This window comes from Ursus americanus, chromosome 7 (assembly GCF_024610735.1).
Source record: "Ursus americanus isolate L20-20 chromosome 7, mUrsAme1.1.p, whole genome shotgun sequence".
In the NCBI taxonomy this organism is placed as follows: Eukaryota; Metazoa; Chordata; class Mammalia; order Carnivora; family Ursidae; genus Ursus; species Ursus americanus.
In genome coordinates, this window is record NC_142133.1 from 7,591,057 (window position 1) to 7,608,300 (window position 17,244).

General features: G+C 37.9%; 1 protein-coding gene across 2 annotated transcripts in view; it reads right to left on the reverse strand.

Moving 5' to 3' along the window:
- Positions 1 to 207: 207 nt before the first annotated feature.
- Positions 208 to 17,244, reverse strand: part of SLC9A2 (solute carrier family 9 member A2) — a 95,508-nt gene continuing 78,471 nt past the window's right edge. For both annotated transcript variants that reach the window (XM_087863241.1, XM_045771858.2), the window contains exons 8-12: positions 16,599 to 16,760; positions 7,945 to 8,041; positions 5,557 to 5,688; positions 4,050 to 4,140; positions 208 to 2,729 (exon numbers count right to left, since the gene is read on the reverse strand). In XM_087863241.1, the coding sequence (XP_087719367.1) occupies positions 2,359 to 2,729; positions 4,050 to 4,140; positions 5,557 to 5,688; positions 7,945 to 8,041; positions 16,599 to 16,760 (853 nt within the window). In that variant the 3' untranslated portion in view covers positions 208 to 2,358. The remainder of the gene's footprint in view (positions 2,730 to 4,049; positions 4,141 to 5,556; positions 5,689 to 7,944; positions 8,042 to 16,598; positions 16,761 to 17,244) is intronic.

Sequence of the window (17,244 nt, forward strand, 5' to 3'; positions counted from 1 at the left end):
GGAGTCCTTTACAAAGGGTTGGAGATGTGTCTGCAGTACAGAAAATTTAGACTGTCTTGAATTTACAGGGTCTCATATTCTCTCCTGTAGTGTCTAGAACTTAGTAATCTTATTTGAAAAAAAGAAAGTATAGAGAAAAAGCGAAATGAAGTCAAATTTATTTTTCATTGCTTTTGTCACTCAACAAATAAAAAAATTAGACTGATAATAAGATGACATAAGTGCTTTTTTTTTTGAAATTTACACAATGTCAACCAAATTCTTTATTGACTTTTCATCAGTGCAAGCTGAATTTGGTCTACCTGCTTAACAAGAAGAAATGTAATAAAAAAGTTCATGTTTTCTCCTTTGGTTCCAGAAAATTAGACTCCTTGTAATATTTATTATTCTAGGACACCAGGAAAAATCAGGAAATTTATTTTTAAGGTCATTTTCCACTTTAACCTTTCTTTTCAGAAAGGTTACCTTTCTTTTCATTAAGTTCTAAAAATTTACTCTTGGCATTTTCAAAAATATACATCCCATCTCTTGACGAATCACATTCCTATAATAAAATTCTAAGTTAAAAGTCAGTTTTAATTTCTTTTCAGCAGATGAAATACATACATATATATTATATAAATATTTTCATGTAAAATTAAGATATTTGGCACAGAGTCCTAAGCTTACAGTTTTCAAATGGTGTCTATCGTGTTCTCCACTGATCGACGTGGATGAGTTTGGGAAGGAAATAGCGCTATACGTGAAATTGTACCTTGTGTGTTTATCTTTCTCTCTGCCTCACGCCCAATGATCTAGCAGTATTCCAAGACTGTAAAAGATGAGAGACAGGGTAGACGATTTATTTCTCCAGGTCGGTGGGGTTAAAGAGAAGGGATAAGAGAAGCAGCCCTAGGATTTCTGAGTACAGAATCTTCCTAATTCATTCAGGTTTTCCCACTAACAACACTGTGGTCCTTTGTATCCTTTGCGGCATCTCCCGTGTGCACCCAGGGGACTATATGCATGGCCTTATTTGTATTTAACCCCAGACATTTAGAATCTTGTTCCGGTCCAGTTTTAAAGAGGAGTTTTTCGGGGGGGGGGAAGGCCAATAAAATCTACAGTTTAAGATGGAAATTCAAATATTAATCTTTAATGATTATATTCTACTTCTCTCTGTGTTGTACTTTTACAAAGTACTCAGATGAGTAGAATCCATTTTTATATGAAGAATTTGAGTCACTACTTTATTGACAGGGGAAAGCTAACATATTATAGACGAGTGCAAAAAAAAAAAAAAAAAAAGAGCTCCTATATTCTCTAAAGTGCTTCCTGAAAAAATTTCAAAACCTGAACTCTCACCAATTTGTTAAACATTGGAATACTGTATATATAAACTGTCTGCTTGGAGCCTCTGACCTGTTTTCAAAGTTCTAGAATGTTCTACAGAAAAATTCTAACGCAGGTAGTCGTAGATGGGCATGAAAGGGGATCTCCTGCATCCTCCTCCCAGTATTGCACAATGTAAAACCTGCCAACGAGTTGTAAGCAGGTGCTGCCTGTCTCCCCTCATACAGCATGAGGCCCACACATTGTAACTTCGTCAAAAGCTGCCACCAAGTCTGTCATACATCGTGTCACCCACGCAGCCTTTCTCTTTGCACCATTCAAACACAAACGAGAGATGGAATCTCTGGGTCACCCTCGAACGTACAGTAGCACGAGGAGCAAATTAAATCCAGCTGACTCATTATTTCACGGGAATCTGTGCTCTGGGAGCCAGGCCTCCTCATCTGCCCATTCTGACGGCCTCCTCAGTCTGGGTTCACCAGGCATCCCTGCTCCATGCTGTGCTCTTTCCTTACCCACTGCTCATCAGCTCAGGATGGGGAAACATCTTGACTCCGAGCGGATGGCCCACCATCCTCCGGGAGCTGCCCTTTACGCCTTGGAAAGATGTGGAGTATTTTTAGCGCCCTTTGCTTAAAAACTGATTAGAGATATACATAGATTTTCATAAATAAAATTTGAGGCATATATGTATATATTAAAATTTTCACCAACACGGGTGTGTTAAAAATTTCAAGTTCTGTCATTCAAGTTCAATAAAGGCACACATTTTTTTTTCCTTTAGGCTTGCAAAGAATACAACTGCTAGCAAGAAGTCATAAAAGGCATTTTATGGGGCTTTTTTCTTTGATTTTCCTCTTCTTGGGTTAAGCATTCATCCCGTCAATCAATGGCATGACTCAACTACCCAAAGAAATTATTTAGATGCATAGAGGGTATTAAATGGATCCCACTGTGTCAGGTTTCAGAGTAACAAACGCCAGCCAGGCCGGGTCAGTCACCCCAGGTCTGCTTTGGCCATTTCCATTAAGGCTTCTCACTTCCAAATCGGGCTTTCCGGTTACCGGGTTCCGATGCCCTGCGGACCAGCCTGGGTGGCGGCTTGGGTCGGATGCCTTCAGTCCCGCTGTCTTCCTGCACTGGGCCAAACTGGCCTTTGGAGAGAAGGGGTTGCCGTAGCATGCCTGGGGTCTGGGTGCCCCCCTCTTTGCTGTGGGGAGCTGCAGGGGTACAAGGCTGCCCCTGTCCGGAATCAACGTCTACCTCATTCTTCCATTCCATCTTATAGGGCTGTGGGGCTTTCTTTGAGAACTGTTCTGGCAAGAAGCGCCTTGCTCGGGGCTGCAAGTTCAGGACGGTGGTCCCAACATCTGTGTCCGAGTCACTGCTATTGCCACCTACCGATAGCAAAAGAAGGACAACATGGGCAAGCATTTTTGAGAGAAGGCATTGTAAGTGACTCAGCAATGCATGAGTGGGTCGAGCACCTGTTGTGTCCTCACGCCCTGGGCGCTGGGCAGGGGAGGTCAGAGGGCTCAGTCCCTCTAGCCCACAGACCTGGGCATGATACATAATCTCTGTGGGCGTTGTTGAATGTTCACACCCACACTGAAGGGCTTACTGTGTGCCAGGCAACTGTCATTATAATCAGCACTTTAAAACGCATTCGCCTATTTAATCCTCACAATCACCCATTTGCCGGGGGAACTGAAGTTCAAGAGATATTAGTAAGCGGTGGAGCTGGCTATCAAAGTGAGACTCCCAGGCAGCAGCAGCTGTGTTCCCACCTGCCCCATCAGAACGGTCCCAGGAGGGCTCAGCTCTAGGTCTGGCGCACAGAAAGCAGACCAGCAATTAGCTGCTATTATGAAAATTCGTCTCTTGCTCTGGAATCTCAGAGACAAGCTTCTTTATCTCCTTTATATTTTTATAAAAGGGCCAAAATACCAATGTGCACTTTCCAAACAATAAGAAGACACATGATCAGAACTAGCTGGTTGTGAAAATTCAGGTCAGGACAGCTCGTGGGAGCTGAGATTCTCGGGACGGAAGAGTGTTCTGGTGGGCGCACAGTGGTGACGTGGCCCACTGCTCTAAATACTCAGGCTGCCTGGCCTCCCTTCTCATTTCCCATCTCACCCATCATGACCACCAGCCACCATTAGACTTTCCTCTTCTCGGTTAATTAAATAAACGACCAGAAATAAAGGTGGGGGTTATTCTTACATCCCACATTTTAATAACATGGCCTCCTAATATACTTCTTCTGGGGTTCACAGAAAATGGCTTGAAGTCTACATAAAGATTATCATTAAGTCAAGAGATATTTGACTTTATAAGCCAAAACTTAAATGATTGTGGGCAGAAGTAAAATTTATGGCTGCCGTTATGAAAATAAATGAAAATTATAAAAATTTAATACACCTCTGCAAATTTACAACTTTCTGTTTACCTGCTCGCTGACCACAGGTAACAGCATTTGCTTTTGCTGTATCCAGTAGAATCATTATGGAAAATAACGGACTCAGTTATTTTTAATGTGTACAGAAGTTTGTCCAAAAAGCTTACCATGCTAATAAGAAGTCACCATATTATTATTTTAGACTTGTAAACCATTAAACTCATTATCCCTAATGAAGAAAAAGAATGGGGAAATTCTCTATTTTATGAACGTTAGTAGATAAATTTACTGTTTCTGCTCCAACTGAATTCATTACCTGCATTAGAAATATTCTTCTTCTTCTGTAGCTTTTCTGGAAGCTTGGTATTTTTTGGTAAGGATAAATATCGAGAGGTTGAAGTGGAAGCCTGTGGAAAACACGGAAAAGCTTATTTAGGCTATGCAGCTGTCATTTGTTATGTATCAGAAATTTAAAATCTTACATCAGGAGCGCCTGGGTGGCACAGCGGTTAAGCGTCTGCCTTCGGCTCAGGGCGCGATCCCAGAGTTCTGGGATCAAGCCCCACATCAGGCTCCTCCGCTAGGAGCCTGCTTCTTCCTCTCCCACTCCCCCTGCTTGTGTTCCCTCTCTCGCTGGCTGTCTCTATCTCTGTCGAATAAATAAATTTAAAAAAATAAAAAATAAAATCTTACATCAAACCCTGAAGTTAAAAATTAAAATCGTACTTCTCTATTCCAAAATTACTTTGTGAGGTGCTAGGGGGATGGTGAATAAGGCTCTAAGCCAGAATTCTTTCACTTAAAACAACGAAATCTCTTCTACAATGTAACAGAAGTCAGTATTAAGGAAAATGAAAATAAAGTGGGACCATTAGAAACAGGACTAATGAAATAATGATGAGAACCACTGAGTCTTCTCAAAGAGAAGCTATAGAGACACCTATTTATAAGAGTATTGCTAAAAAAGAACTAGAACCTACACATATGGAAAGAAAATATGTGAAAATGTAGCATATTTAAGTTTTAATTACTTCAGTAAGTCTTGAAAATGACAGAATAAAAAGTATTACAAAAACTAATTGGCTGACAATTCAAATGCCACAATCTCTACTTTTTTTAGCTCTTAATCAGTGCTGCCACATTTTCACGTTAAAAAGAAAAAAGATTAATCTTCTTGTTCACATATTACCATGTTGGTCTCTAACGACCCAGTACAGAATATTATTAAAAATGAGATGCACTCCTAAAACTAATGCAACCTTGTGTGTCAATTACACTAAAAAAAAAAAAAAAAAAATCCTAAAATGCAATGCCTGCTGTGTGAAATCAATCAATCATAATGTCCTTTAAAAATGATTTTCCTTATCTGTTGACGGGGCTGGGCTGTAACCTCTCCCCACGGAGATCAGACAGGACTTTTCAAATGTAGCTTGGTCCAGCCATGCTGTTTGGATCTGTAAATTGACTGACACTTTCCTGTCTTCCCAATCTCCCTCCTCAAGCGCTGTTTTTCTCCACAGCACTCACTGCCTGCTAACATAACAGATGACGCATTCCATTGCTGGGCACCTTCTCCCCACAAGAATATGAATTCTACAAGCAAAGGTATCTTGGTCTGTTTCGTTCACCAACATATTTTCAGTGCCTACAACAGTGCCTGGAACACAATGGGTGTTCTAGAAACCTCTGGAAAGACTTGACAATTAACTCCATCCCAGAATTCCTGTGAATCAACCCTCAGGGGCCATTCTACCCATAGAGCCTGCAGAATGGCTGTTGGAAGCCTTCCTCCTCACAGACAAATGGTAACAAACAGCAGTTACCCTACGCTCCTGGTTCAAGCTGCTGTCTTTCCTGATGCTTTCTCGCAAACTGTGCCTTCGTCGGATTAGAATCTCCTTGGCTTGTCGCTCACTTGTGTCGGCCGTCAGGTTGTGTCTGTTGTAGGACAAAGTCTGAAACGGAAACACAAGAGACATTTTACAAGAAAAATGGATTGCTACCCCAGAGATTTCAAGACGTTACTATGTTACTGTGTCGCTTTGGCTTTGCACCTGAGTGGGGCACTTAACGAATGTGCAGAGCAGAAAAAGAAAGAAAGAAAAAGCATAAAAGTTAACGTGCATGAGGAAAAAAAGAAGTTAACATTGTTCAAAGTTTAGAAGCACTCATCTTCTAATACAAGTCTGGAAGTTATTTTTCACTGAAAGGCTGATCTTCGTAAATCGGAAGAATGATGGAATTCATCAAGTACTTCTGTCTACTTTGAATTACTCTGTATGTGTTTAGCCATCATTTACAGCTGAGGAAAAAATACGATTCATCTTTATGCATTCTCTACTGAATAGGAATTACCGGTGTAAAAACAAACCACTTTGGGCCACTTGGTGGCGCCATGTCCTTTTGATTAACAACACTTTTCAACGGGGTTGTCAAAAGAAAAACCGGCTGCTAGAACCAGCAATAACCATGTGCTGATATTTGAAGCAGAATTTGTACCCAGGGCTGTGCATGGCATACAGTTTTAGTTTTATACGTTTCCTAAAGTGAATTGTAGTTAGTAATCAAGTTCATTTTCTGATAGAATAAATATAATATCCCTGTGTCCCGAACTATATTCTCAAAGAAATATCCGAAAGGGACAGAGAACAAGGCCCAAATCCTGCCTTGAGAAATTTGCTAGCTAGTTGGACATCGACGGCTAACAAAATAATACAACTCATGAAGTGCTAAAACCGTGTGGTATGGTAGGAGCTCCAGAAAGTGCGATCCCAGACAGGGCTGGGAATAATATGGAGGTTGCTGGGGAAACCTGAAAAACTGGAGGATGTGGAGAAACTGACAGGAACCAGTGGGACATTCCAAGTGGAGACCGAGAAGAGAGGAACAGGCCAAGGAAGGAAGACAGAACCTGGGCATTTGGGGAGGGGAGGGAGATAGATGTAAAGTTGGACACAGTAGAACTTGGAATCAGAGATCCCAAATTCTGAAAGGAGAGTCTAGCCCGTAAGCCACAACTGCTGTTTGTCTCCTTTTAAATAGAAAAATGCTGCCATTAAAGGTGCTGTAGAGAAAAAGGCGGAACAGCAGTAATGAGTGATGGAATGAGGACAGCCTTTGGGGAGACCAGCTAAGAGGGTACAGAAATGGTCCCAATAGGAGTGAAGAAGGCTCCTGACAGACTATGTGGGCTGTGTGACACCTCCCCTACTGTACCTTAATTTATTCATCTATCAAATGGAAACAACAGTAACACCACTTGGAGGATTGAGTTAATACGTGTTGCAGCGGGGCATGGCCAACTGTATACACCCTCGAAATGTTAGCTATATCATTAGCCGATTGGTAGAATGGAGTGTTAACAATAGAACAGCAGGGGCTGTTCTGGGTGGTTCACTCAGTTAAGCAGCTCAGGTCATGATCTTGGGCTCCTGGGATCAAGCCCCACATCTGGCTCCCTGCTGGGGGGGGGTGCTTCTCCCTCTCCCTCTGCCTCCGCCCCCAGCTTGTGATCTCTCTTGCTCTCTTGCTCTCAAATAAATAAAATCTTTATTAAAAAAGAGAAACAAAACAATGAAACAGCAGTGAAAGAAGTCACTCAGGAAATACATTAAAGGAAGAAAACTGTAGCACTTGAATAACAAGGAAGATTAAATACATTTTAGTAAGTTTTCTTAAAGCTGTAAGTTTTCTTTTTTTTGTTTTTAATATTTTATTTATTTATTTGACAGAGAGAGAGACAGCCAGCGAGAGAGGGAACACAAGCAGGAGGAGTGGGAGAGGAAGAAGCAGGCTCATAGCAGAGAAGCCTGATGTGGGGCTCGATCCCAGAACGCCGGGATCACGCCCTGAGCTGAAGGCAGACGCTTAACCGCTGTGCCACCCAGGCGCCCCAAAGCTGTAAGTTTTCTAAGCTATAAACTATTTCCTTAAATAAATTAAAAGCCACAATTAGTTAACTCAGATGCTTTTATCTCCAAGTCCATAGTAGCGGAACTCCTGGGGGACTCCCAGGCTTTCATGGTGTCCGAGAGGGAGTGACACACCCTAACAAGATAGGACTCTCAGAGAAGAGAAGGTGCCTGGTGTGGGACATGCGAAAGCTTGGCATAATGGTTGGGCGATCTCCAGTACAACTGAGTAGCATGAAATCAGAAGGCATATTTTTAGCCAAAGGAAAGGAAACATTTTGCTAAATAAATTATTCTCACTCGCTGACGGATTTGATAGAGATTTCTGGATAATATTTCTCGAATTTCATCCATTTCACCAGGAGTGAGCTTCCTTATTTTTTCTTCACGACAATCACTGTGAAAGATTAGAAAAAGAGTATCTTTTACTATTCAACAAACATTGGAATGCTAAATTTTTCTTTTTGGAGATATATCATTTAAGAAGAATATCATTTGAGATTAAGAATCTTAGCTTAAAGAATAACACTTAAGCAGTATTCAATATTTTAAAATCACTCAAAATTCTAAAACTTTTCAGTGTCAATTATTCAAAATGAATTTAATCGTGCTCAAGTTTTCAGAGTCTGCTCACACAATCATTTTTTCCCCACCCAAGTATTTTTAAGGAAGAAAAACTGTAATAGCTTATACCACTATCGCTTTATTATTTTTAATACTCTGTTAATAAGGTAATACACAATTGAGTTTTGTTCCAACAGAAACTTGATTACCTACATTTTGCTATTAAGGCCTCGTCTTTTAAACACTTCATTAAAAACATTTGCAAAGACACCATTTATAATATGCATGTATACACAATCACCATTACTCAAGGATTTCATATTTGCAAAGTCACCTACTTGCTAAAATTTATTTGTAAACACAGTGCCAATACTCATGATACTTTCTCACTGACGTGCGCAAAGTGGGGGGAAATTTGAGTTCCCCACCGCACAGGTTCCTAGATGAGGCTGCACCTGGCAATGCCCTGCCTTCTCGTTTCAGCTCCTGTACTGTGCACACACGTCCTTTCCATGGGCTATTTAATGACGTATTTTTCTCATTTTTGTGAAGTGCTGTCGAACGTTCCTGAGCAAGAGAAAGCTGTGATGTGTCTTCCAGAGAAAAGTCATGTCAGATGAGTGAGGTGCTATTGGCCAGGAGTGGAGTGTTAATGAAACAGCAGATACTAAATAACGTGTCTTTAAATAGAAACATGCATAAAACAAGGTTGTGTATCAATTGGTTGACGAAAAGGTCGTGACCAGAGGCTCACAAGAACCTAACCCTGCACTTTCCCTAGGAACAAGGGTCCAGTAGTCGCAAATCCACGTTCATGGTAATTTTACAGAGCATAACTACTGCCAACAATAAGAACCAACTGTATTTATACAGTTTTATTCTAACTCCTTCAAAAAGGCTTTGAGGGGGCCTACAAAAATATACAGTACAATAAAATACATAGATAAGAAGATAAATTAATTAATACAGGTCTAACAGAAGATGGGCTAGGGAGGTACCAATTGAAGAACATAGTTCTCTTATTTTTTTTTAATGCAAACTTGTTACGGAAAAACAAGCATCATATGAATTACCTATGCCCAAAGGGAAATGGAGAAACACAAACGAATGAACACAGAAATCTAAGGCTTCAGCAGAACAGACTTCTCTAGATATAAATGATTCATTTTTGCCTCAACCTTAATTGCTTGGATCAGTTTTTAAGAAGCTTCTTCTTAGATTGTTGCTTAGACAGCTGTCTGGGTCTCTAATCAGGTTTTTTGATCAGCAAAGTTAATTCATAGAATTTTAGAAGGAATTATAAGGTCAAGAGGTAACAATCGTTTGGGGATCTGACGTTCTTGTACAATGTTTCCACCAAGTTTTAGCCAACAAATGTTTGTATAACTGTAGCGATAAGTGCACAACTACCTCCCTTGTTTATATTTAAAATATATTTTATTGGAATATAATTCAAAAGAGAAAAGTGCATGAATCTTACATGTACGGCTCAATGAATATTCGCAAAGTGAATGTACTTGTATAACCACTACCCAAATCAAAAAAACAGAACGTGAGTTAAAACCCGAGAAACCATGTTGTATTCCACCCCGCAACAATCACTACTTCCCTTGCTCTTTGACAAAACAACCACTATCCTAACTTCTAAGTTGCTATAATAGTTGTACCTGAATTTGAACTCTATATAAATGGGGTCTTACCTATATAAACAGAGTGTACCTATGACTACAGTATGTATGTATGTATGTATGTATTTAATTTCAATAGGTAGTCTTTTAAATTTGGATTCTTTTGCTTAGCACTGTGTTAGAGATTCATCTGTGTTATCACAAGTAGCTGTGGGTTGCTCATTTTATTCATTGTATAATATCCCATTACATGAATATATAACAATTTATCCATTTTACTGTTGATGGGTATTTGCCTTATTTCTGAATTTTGGATATGACAGACAATGCTTTTATGAATATTCTCATATATATTTTTTGGAACACATATGATTATTGACCGTTTGGATACCCTATTTTATAAACTGCCTGAACACGTCTCTTGTCCATTTTTCCATAGGACTATCTTTTTTTTTTTTTTTAGACCTTTCTCGGTTTTATGAGAGACAAGTATCTTCTCCCATTTTATGGTTTGCCTTTTCATTCCGTTAATGAAATATTTTCCTATTACAACAGTAACAGGATATTCTCTCATATAGTTTTCAAAAGCTTCATTTCCCCACTCCCATGCATACCTATGATACTCCTTGGCTTGATACAACGTGGAATAGTGTTCAAGTTCACTTTATCTCCATATGGATCCCTAACTGACCCAAGGCCATTTTGTAAGGTCATCTTTTCCCTACTACTTTGTACTGTAAACTTCGTCATTAATAAGTATCCATATATGCATGGGTCTATTCTAAACTCTTCCTTTGCTCCGCTGGTCTGTTTGTCCTTCTGTTTTTGTTCAGTGTCACATTGTCTCAATCACGGGAGCTTTACAGAAAGTCTTGCTACCTAATAGTGTAAATTCTTCAAATTTGTTCTTCAGTTTTCAAGACAATTTTGTCTTAGTTAATCTGGGCCCTTTGTATTTCCATAGAAATTTTAGGACCAGACTGTCTAATCACACACACACACACACACACACACACACACACACACACACACTGGGATTTTTAATGGAATTGTTCTGAATCCATAGATCAATTTGAGAAGATCTGAAAATCTTGTAATAGCGAGTCTTTCTTTTTATTAATATGGTCTTATCTGTTTGGGACTTTCTGTGGAGAGGTTTCAAACACACTCTCTAAATTTCATTTTGATGTCTGAAATTGATGTATATATTTCATGATACTATTCTAAACTGGGCATTTTTTTTAAAAAGTCACTTGCTATTTGTTGCTATTTATGAAAACTACTACTGACATTTTTTACCATGTATTAAGAAACCTGGGTACATTTACTTATTATGTCTAATTATCTGTAGGTTCTTCTGGATTTTCTGTGAAAACAATCAAGCTGTTTGGGAATAATGACAGCTTTACTTGTTTTCCTATCCTTAATCTTTAATTTTTTTTTTTTTTTTTGCTTAGCATTGGTAAAATATTCATAGAAATAGTAATAATAGGCATCTGTTTCCAGATCTTAGGGTAAAGCTTTCAATATTTCAACATTTCAATATTAAAAATATCATTTGCTGTAGATTATTTGTGAATAAACTTTATCAGATTGAGAAAGGATTTCTTCCATTCTTAGTCTATTTAGGTTTGGGTTTTTTTTAAATCAATAATAGAGGGGCACCTGACTGGCTCAGCTGGTTAAGTGTCCAACTCTTGATTTTGGCTCAGGTTGTCATCTCAGGGTTGTGAGATCAGGCTCCTTGTCAGGCTCTGAGCTCAGTGCAGACAGAGTCTGCTTGTCCCTCTTCCTCTGCTCCTCCCCCTGCTTGCACATCTGCTCTCTCCCTCTATTTCGTAAATAAAGTATTTTTTAAAAATCAAGAATAGATGTTGAATTTTATCATATAATTTTTCTGCCTCTATTACAGATAAATAATAAAAACCTCTGATTTTTCTTCTGTTATTCTGTAAATGTGGCAAATAACAGATTGATTTTTTACTTTTAAGTCACCCTTATATTCCTGGAATAAGTCAAAATTATTGTGCTGTATATCTTTTTTACATATCTCTGGATTTGGTTTGCTAATACTATGTTTAGAATTTTTACAGAGGGGCGCCTGGGTGACACAGCGGTTAAGCGTCTGCCTTCCGCTCAGGGCGTGATCCCGGTGTTGTGGGATCGAGCCCCACATCAGGCTCCTCTGTTATGAGCCTGCTTCTTCCTCTCCCACTCCCCCTGCTTGTGTTCCCTCTCTCGCTGGCTGTCTCTATCTCTGTCAAATAAATAAATAAAATCTTTTTTTAAAAAAAGAATTTTTACAGAAATCTTATATCTATAATTTTCCTTCGCTAGTCCCATAAGACAATTTGGGAAGCTTTCTATCTTTTCTTACTTTCTGAAGAAGTTTGTGTAAGATTGGTTTTATCTCCTCCTTAAATGAATTCACAAATAAAGCCATATGGTCTTGGGGTTTACGTTGTGGGAACAATTTCAATTGCAGATTTATTTATTTAATACTTAGAGTACTATTCAAATTTCCTTGTCTTTTATGGGTTTAATTTGTTGTTCCTTTTTCTAATTTCCTAGCATGGATTATTGACTTTCAGCATGACTTTATTTGTAACATTTTCATTAAAGGTTAAAAAAATTTCCCTTTAAACAACGCTTTACACGAGTTTTCATATGTCGCGGTTTTCAAAATATTTTCTGATTTACATCACAGTTTATTCGATTCAGTTTTTATTCAACTTCTAAAGAAAGGGATATTTGACTTTTTATACTGTTTTATATTTAGTTTTTGATTCACTTCTGGTAAGGGGACATACCCTATATGAAACTTGTAAAGGCTTGATTGTTTATTATGTAGTTGAAATCTTCTGTATCTTTGCTGAAAGTATGTCTGTACTATCAGTTGCTAGCAGAAGAGCAATACAATTATCCACTATGATTATGAGTTTGTGTATTTCTACTTATGGCTCTGTCAAGTTTTAGTTTATAAATTTTGAGGCTATGCTATTATTTATATGCTAATTTAGACTTTTATATCTTCTTTTAGAATTCAGATTTTTATCATTATGAAATGAATCTCTGCATGCCTAGCAATATTTTTCTCATTATGTTTACATTTTATGATAATTATACAAACTTTCTTTTGTTTAGTGCTTCAACAAGATATCTTTTTTTTTTTTTTAAGATTTTATTTATTTATTTGACAGAGATAGAGACAGCCAGCGAGAGAGGGAACACAAGCAGGGGGAGTGGGGGAGGAAGAAGCAGGCTCCTAGCGGAGGAGCCTGATATGGGGCTCGATCCCAGGACCCCGGGATTACACCCTGAGCCGAAGGCAGACGCTTAACCGCTGTGCCACCCAGGCGCCCCTCAACAAGATATCTTTTTATCAACCTTTCACCTGTAAACTTTCTGTACCCTTAGGTAGAAGTACTGTCTCTTATAAGCAACATCTAGTGAGTTGTATATTTTTATCCATTCTGATCATCCATCCTTCTAAATGGGAGTACATTTATATTTAATGCAATTACCTTGGGGTTCAAAACTATCACCTTACTATTTGCATTCTATTTGTTCTATAATTATTTTTTCTACTTTGTTGCCTTTTTAAATTTTATTTTATTTTGCTATTTTATTTCCCTATTCTGTTAGCTTGTTACATTCATTTACCGGTTTTTTAGTGGTTTCCTGGGATTACAACATTAGAATACAACAACACCAGTCACCTCCTGCCAATTTATAAGCTATTTTTGTTGTTAATTTTAATTCTATTTACATTCAAAACCCCACAGACATTATTTTATGTAATTAATATTCATTTAGGTTTTATAAATATTCATCATTTCCATTATTTTAATTTCTTCCTTAAGCTCCGAGCTTCCCTAAGAGACTCTTCCTTCTGTCTGTCTAAAACTTTTATCATTCAATTTGGTATGATGTTTTTTTATTTATCTGAAAATATTTTTATGCTACTTTTTTTTTTAAAGAATATTTTAGCAGGATATGGAACTCTAAGTCATCAGTCCCTTTCTTTCAGAATTTGGAAGATACTAATGGTTTCCATGGCTTTTGTTGAAAAATCAACTGTCAGGGGTTTTTTGTTGTTGTTTTTCTCTTTTGAAGAAAATAGGTCTCTTCCTTCCTCTGATTATGTTCAAAATTTTCTCTTTGTGTTTTTGACTTGTAGCAGTTTTACTAGCATTTGGTTTTGGTTTTCTTCTTACTTAATCTGCTTGGGGTTTGTCACAGTTCATGTCTTTTATCTGTTTGGGGAAATGCTCAGTCATGATCTCTTAAAATACTATTCCTACTAATTTACCTCTCATTGCCATTTGGAATGTTTCACAATATCCATATATTTCTTACTTTGTTTTCCATAGTTTTTTTTCACTCTATGCTTCATTCTGATTATTCCTTCTGTTCTATCTTCCAATCAATCAATTCTCCCTACAGCTGTGTCTTACCTACTTTTACACCATCAAATGAGATCCTAAATTTAGTCAATTTTTAGCTCAAATATTCCACTTAGATCTTTTTTATTTATAGAATCTCCATGACAATGTCAAAAGTGTTGATGCCATTTTCCTTCCTTAAACATACTTTTCTTTTATTTTAAAGTCCCTAACTTAATTATCTGAAACCCCCTTGTATCTGTTACTACTCTCTGTTTTTGTTTATCTTTTTTCAAAGTTTCCAGTAACATTTCCTTGTCTACTCATATGCTTTTGATTGGTTGCTAGACATTATATATGAAAAATCATGGAGGTAGTTTAAGACTCTTTATAATCTTATTTTCCTCCAGAGAAGATTTAAGATTATTTCTCTCGGTCAGCTGGGATAACAGTAATATCAATCTCAGATGATTTAGACAATCACAGATTGAGATAATTCTAGGTCAGACTTCTTTCCTTTGAGGGTTAAGGTGTAGAATTCTGAAATAATAACCTATAGCTGAGGGCAAAAGCTCCTCCTTCTTGGTAGGTCCTCAATTCCAATTTTACTCTTGAAGACCAATCAGTCTGTCAAAACTTGTTTTAGACTTTTAGACTCCCAGATAATTTCTCCGTGATCCAGGGGAAAAAGGGCACCAAATGCCAGTTCCATCTTCTTGGACTTCCCTTTTCTGTTGACTCTTGGCCAAGAAATTCCTCATTGTACTAGTACTTTCCAGCTTTAAAGCAGATTTTTAAAATATATTTTGTCCTTTTTTTCTAGTTGGTCTCGTAGGATAGCTTGGTCTAGAACACTTAGTCCATTACTGTCAGAAAAACAATTCCTTACCACCTCCCGTTTTGCTTCTAATTTCCCCTAAAGAAAACATTTCAGGAGATATGGAATGGTCAATATGGTACTCATTGATCTAACTATGAGGCTGACCATTAACTCTGCTACCCCCTTCCATAACCTTAAACCTCTGCCTTTTCTCTGCTTACTACCAGTTCTCTAAGTGAACTATAAACAGAGAGTAAATCTAAGATTTTTTTTTCTTCTGTGATCACAAAGACAATGGCTCTCCTTTGTGAAGGTGAACAACTGAATTATCCCTTGCTACAACTGCAAATGGACTAGTGCATAAGAAACATCATTAACTTGTAAAGCTAGAGGGAAACACAGATCAAGTCTAGCCCCATTTCTACTTGGAAGAAACTCAGTCTCAGGGAAACAGATGAACCAGCTTGAGGACACACAGCGAATTATTGCAGGGTGGGACTATAAATCAGTCACTCTGCTCACACGACTGTTTCTAGTGTAGTGTAATGCCTTTACCTCCAAGCCATCCTGACCACTAGTTCTTTTATTCTGCATTGTGTAAACTCCCATATTTCTAATAGGGGTTTTACATCTTAGTAACAATCCTAGTTTGTACGGTTGGGTGTGATTTGGAGTTTCCTGTCTCATTTCAGCACTCCCATAGATAGCATTTTAATTAGGTGACATGTATTTTAAGTATACTTCTAGCTCCTCAGTGAAATAAGAAATCAGCAGAACCTGTAATTTCTATCATTTTTGTGGTAGGGAAGGGTAGACGTTTACATGCTAAAATGACCTATTGTTAACTGAGCATTTACTGTTCTGCTACAGACTTGCTGTAAGATTTTGGGTAAGTCACTTTAGCGTTCTGAATCTTCACTTCCTCATATTTAAAATTTTAAAAAGTTCCTCATATTATATCAGTGGCTCTCAATCTTGACTGCATAGTGGAAGCATCTGAAGAACTTATAAATAAAATACACCCATACCTGGGCCTTACCACCAGCGATTTTGGTTTTACTGGTGTGGGTGGGGCCTGGACACCTGTATTATTTAAATGCTCCTAAGATATTTTTCATATGCAGCCTGGGTTGAGAACCACCGTGCCAGATGATCTCTCATGTTCTTTGCAAGCCTTAAACTATGACTGTATGAATGATCTCTGAGGAAATAGCTATCTAATTACATGCATATTTACAAATCACACACCATTTCAAAATGCTTGCTAAAGAGGCACTTGCACAAAGTATTGAACTACCTCAAGAAAATATAGCGAAGGCATAATCGTCCTAAACATGACAAAGTCTTTTCTGACTAGCCAATTCTAAAATAACATGATATGATGTGACCTGATGTGACATAACAGAAGGCATACATTTCTAGGCTTCACATTTTAACCAGAATCTCATTCTTCTGTGAGGTCTAGGACGCAGATGAAATTTGTTACTATTACTGGTTTCAAAACACTATGAAGCCGTACTTAGTAGTACTAATTTCTACTTGCAAAACAGCACTTACTTCAGAGACGCAAAAGAAGGAACCGCGCTTATCATCCCGGTCTCTGCCATCTCAATGGCATGTTTTATTTCAAGCTTTTTATATAAAGACACAATGCTTGACTTGGGTTGGTTTTCCCGAATCAAAAGCTTCCGCAGGTATTTGTCATCGAATTTCTTAAACCTGGAAATAAACAAAATGCAAGCTTCAATTAATTCATACTACATTGACCAAAAAAACCCCCCAAAAAACCCCAAACACAAACCTGTTTTTACCACCATTTCTACCACACCCGGGGAAAAATTGAGTAGTAGTATTTAGCTTGTCTGATCAATATATATATTTTTATATGTGTATACCTGAATATAAGTGCATATAAAATATATATATGTAAATGTTACTATCGGTACATTTTTGTATATAGCCATGATATACATATATCTAATATTCACTAATTATAGATTAAAAGACGTGTATTTTTAACATTTGCTACTTTCTTGCTTCTCCTTTCAGTGACATTACTCAAAAGTGTTAATACTTCCTCCAATTCCTCCTCTGATTATCTTTTGAACATTCACAAATTAGGCTTTTGCCCTAATACTCTGCTGAAGCGACTCGTGCTGAGGTCGTCAGTGACCCCACAGTGTAAATCCAATGGCCAATCATT